This window comes from Engraulis encrasicolus, chromosome 18 (genome assembly GCF_034702125.1).
Source record: "Engraulis encrasicolus isolate BLACKSEA-1 chromosome 18, IST_EnEncr_1.0, whole genome shotgun sequence".
Classification (NCBI taxonomy): Eukaryota; Metazoa; Chordata; class Actinopteri; order Clupeiformes; family Engraulidae; genus Engraulis; species Engraulis encrasicolus.
This window is the reverse complement of record NC_085874.1, coordinates 53,473,352-53,477,302: the sequence shown is the minus strand read 5'-3', so window position 1 is coordinate 53,477,302 and position 3,951 is coordinate 53,473,352. Positions and strand designations below refer to the sequence as shown.

General features: G+C 44.9%; 1 protein-coding gene across 1 annotated transcript in view; it reads left to right on the top strand.

Moving 5' to 3' along the window:
* The window catches only part of LOC134468311 (protein NLRC3-like), a 130,493-nt gene extending 127,759 nt beyond the window's left edge, over positions 1–2,734 (top strand). Inside the window, exons 8-11 of the mRNA XM_063222252.1 lie at positions 124–297; positions 546–734; positions 1,510–2,411; positions 2,625–2,734. Coding sequence (XP_063078322.1) covers positions 124–297; positions 546–734; positions 1,510–2,411; positions 2,625–2,734 — 1,375 coding nt within the window. The remainder of the gene's footprint in view (positions 1–123; positions 298–545; positions 735–1,509; positions 2,412–2,624) is intronic.
* The last annotated feature ends 1,217 nt before the right edge of the window (positions 2,735–3,951 follow it).

The following is a 3,951-nucleotide window of genomic DNA, read 5'->3' as shown; positions in this document are numbered from 1 at the left end:
CATGTGTGTATTCACCACTCGAAGCCAGTATACAGTTTTCATGCCTGATAATGAGGGGTAGTGTGTGTTGCATGTAGAGGAAAGTGTGTGTAATAATCAGAAGTGCCATTATGTTTCACCCAGGCTGGGGGGTAACTACCTCACAGAGAAGAGTTGTGTTGCACTAGCAGCTGCTGCCAGATCAACCTGCTGCAGTTTGAGGACTCTAGATGTCAGGGATAATCGGTTTCATGACACCGCCATTCAGCATCTCTCAGAACTCCTCAAGAATCCTCAGTGCAAGCTGGAGATAGTAGTGTAAGTGTTAACAAACAACAACAGACCTGTGGGGAGCACCAATGATGGGCTTTGGGGTGTGTGATGGGAGGGATACGTAAACATATATACATATTGGGTGATCCTTATGGTACCTTGAGAAGGGAGATTCCAGCAGCAGCTAACCCTAGGTTAGCGATAAGATGTAGTGAAGAGTTTTAGTATCTCATCTTTTAACTGATTATCCTGATATCTGTGTATATCTTCTGCGTATATCTTCTGCGCTCTAGAGTGGGCTATCATGGTTCACGTTGTACCTTGAGAAGGGAGAACAACGGCAGCAGCAGCAGCAGCCTCCTGCGTCCAGCAGCAGCAGCCTCCGGTAGCAGCTCGCACTCCTCAGATGCTGCAGAGCTGCACCTCACACACAACACCCAGCAGCATCCAGGAGCACAGCTGCTCTCTACTCACACTCCCACGTAAGTCTGCACAAAACACACGCACGCACGCACACACACACACACACAAACACACACACACACACACACACACACACACACACACACACACACACACACACACACACACACACACACACACACACACACACACACACACACACACACACACACACACACACACACACACACACACACACACACACACTGACCTGCAGGGCTCTGCCTGAGCACTCAGGTGTCTGGTCCACAGCAGGTGTCAGATGTCACAGACAGGCGTGTCATGTTACAGTGCAAGAACAGTATTAAACTGGTATGTAAAGTTTCTTCACAGTATCAGTACTATACAGACTGGTGTGTAATTTAAAAGTGCAGATTGTAAAGTTACACAATACAGCAATACAGTAAAATTACACAAAAAAGTTAAACAATACACTGGTGTTTGAAGTGACACAGTGCAGTCACAATACTTTACAGACTGGTGTGTATCATGGCAGCAGTAGTACTGTAGAGACTGATTTGCATGTTGAGATTGTTTTAACTCTGTGTGTGTGCGTGCATACCTGCGTATCTGCGTCTGCCTGACTGCTTGCCTGCCTTTCTGTCTGTCTGTCTATCTCTCTGTCTGTCTGTCTGTCTGTCTGTCTGTCTGTCTGTCTGTCTGTCTGTCTGTCTGTCTGCCTGTCTGCCTGTCTGTCTGTCTGTCTGTCTGCCTGTCTGTCTGTCTGTCTGTTTGCCTGCCTGCCTGCCTGACTGCCTGCCTGCCTGCCTGCTTGCCTGCCTATCTGTCTTAAAGGGAAGATGACCCCGGTGATGACACACAGAGTGGCTGTGGATGCTGTGCAGACTTTCTAGACACCAGCCACTGGATCCTGGTGGAGCCTGAGGTCTCCACAGAGAAGAGCATCTCAACCTACAGCCTGAGCTCTGCTGCAGGGAGCTATGAGTGCTCAGAGTCCAGTCTGCGTTGGTCGTGTGTTGGTCCAGTCACCTTGCAGTATCGTTTCATGGACTGGTACATTTTTACTGAAGAGCTGGCCCGTATGCAGTGCAGTCCAGCTGGTCCTCTGATGGACATCAAGCTCATGTCAGGAGAGCTTGAGGAGATCCACCTGCCCCATTTTCTGTGTTTGGGAGGTAGCCAGTTGGTTCTGAAGGACGCTGTGAAGGTACTGCATCATCAGGATGGTGAAGTATATTTGGAGACGTGTGAGCTGACCAGACACCATGCCAGACTTCTCCAGCCCTCCCTCTCTCCTCGTGGACTTCTCTACAGTATCACCTCCTGGCTCCTTGGTAGAGTGCATGCCAACGTCCTGGTTTACCAGAGCAGCATTTCTCACCTTGAGTTCCGCTGCTACCTGCTGCCTGAGGATCCCAATCTGAAGGAAAAGGTGAAGGAAGAAGAGAAGGAGTTTGGGGGAGTTAGACAGGCTTGTCCTCACCCCAAGAGCTCTCTTCGGATTAATGAATGCTACAGTCTGTGTGGAGAACCGTCTACCATCTACCCAGATGAGCTGGAGCTGATGTACAGGGAGACCCCCAACTTCTTCCAGGTGAAGCTTCCTGATCCAGCCCCCGCCTCCCTCCACCTGCAGCTCTTCAGTTCAGCCAGCAGGGGGCAGCAGGCCGTGTGGAGAGCAGAGTTCCAGACTGGCACACAAGATAGGCAGACCTGGAGCAGTGGCCTGACCGAAGGTACACACACGCACACACATCAACACAGCAGTAATGCCAGTGAACTTTGTCATAATGATAACAGCAGCAGGTTTGCATCAGCAGAAGGTGGAGTGTATATGGAGATGAGTGAGGCGTGTGAGCTGTGTCACTCCCATGCCAGGCTGGTGAAACCGCCCTTTACCCCTTTTGATGTTTTTTTGTCCAAATCAGTGAAGTGTTTTCTATTTCCAGAGATTACAATGGACACCCACACTGCAGTGGACCAGGCCATGGGCTTTCAAGATGTTCAGAGACCTGAGTACACAACAAGAGTTCCACAGGTCAGTAGAAGTACAACATGATGCATAAAGTTTATTCTATGGAGTATGCTTGATCCATAGATTTAAATATACTTTGGGGCACATCAACACCCCCAAAAGATCCTTTTGAAATATAAATGTGATACTGTGAAAAATAACCATGAAATCAATAACTAGAAAAGGACTCAGCGAGTTCAGACCTCCATCAATGAAGCTGTTTGATAGAACTTTTGACTATGATACACTCTTTTTTTTCCAAGTCTTTATCCCTTTTTTTGTTGGAGTTAGAAACTGGAATGTCAAAATACGCCCTATCCTTCAATGGTGAAGAATATGTTGTTTTTAAATCCTGAATCCGGATTGTGAGCCAGATCACAACCAAAATTGAATCACTTAGTCATGTTGTCATCTCCAACAACTCAACAAAGTTTCATCCAAATCCATCCATAACTTTTTGAGCTATCCTGCTGACAAACACACAGACAAACAAACAGACAGACAAAAAACAGGCATACAGACAAACAAATGCGACCGAAAACATAACCTCCTGGGTGGAGGAAAAAAAAAACATTGAATCCTTGGTGTAGGTAATTTAATATATACAGTATATACGTATATACTGATGACAATGCAATAGAACCAAATTCTTTAACCCTAATACTGTGCAAGGAAAACATTACTCTCATGATGTTAGTGGTTAACCCTCTACTGCATAGGGTTGCCATATGGCAACCGTTAACTTTTTCCAGTTTTTCTAGTAGATGGTACACTATAACCTATTTATTTAGACTTATTTGTGATAAGACAGCCTTTTACTTTGAAACCAAAACAACTTTTCAGGTCACATGATTAAGAAATAAACACAGGAAGCCCTTTTTCATCACCTACTTTGGTGTGTGGAGGTCATCGCTCAAGGCCTCCATAAACCAAGGTATTACCAACATTTCAGCCCAAAATATTGTTATAAAAAAAATAAAAACACTATCTGTAATATGTAAACTGTTATTTTTCATCATTAAAACAACTTTAGATGCAAAGGTTTTTTTGTAAAATGGTAAAATGTTATGGTTGCCATATGGCAACTTCATGCAGTTATGGAACAACATTTTGGCCATTCACCCCAATCAACCCCATTGGAATGACTTAGAATTAGAGTAGTATGAGGCTATTTTTACAGATATTTCTCATAATTCTTGTGCCAAATGAATAAATTGTACTTATATTTGTAATTTTAGACATGTTTAATGTAAAAATGCATT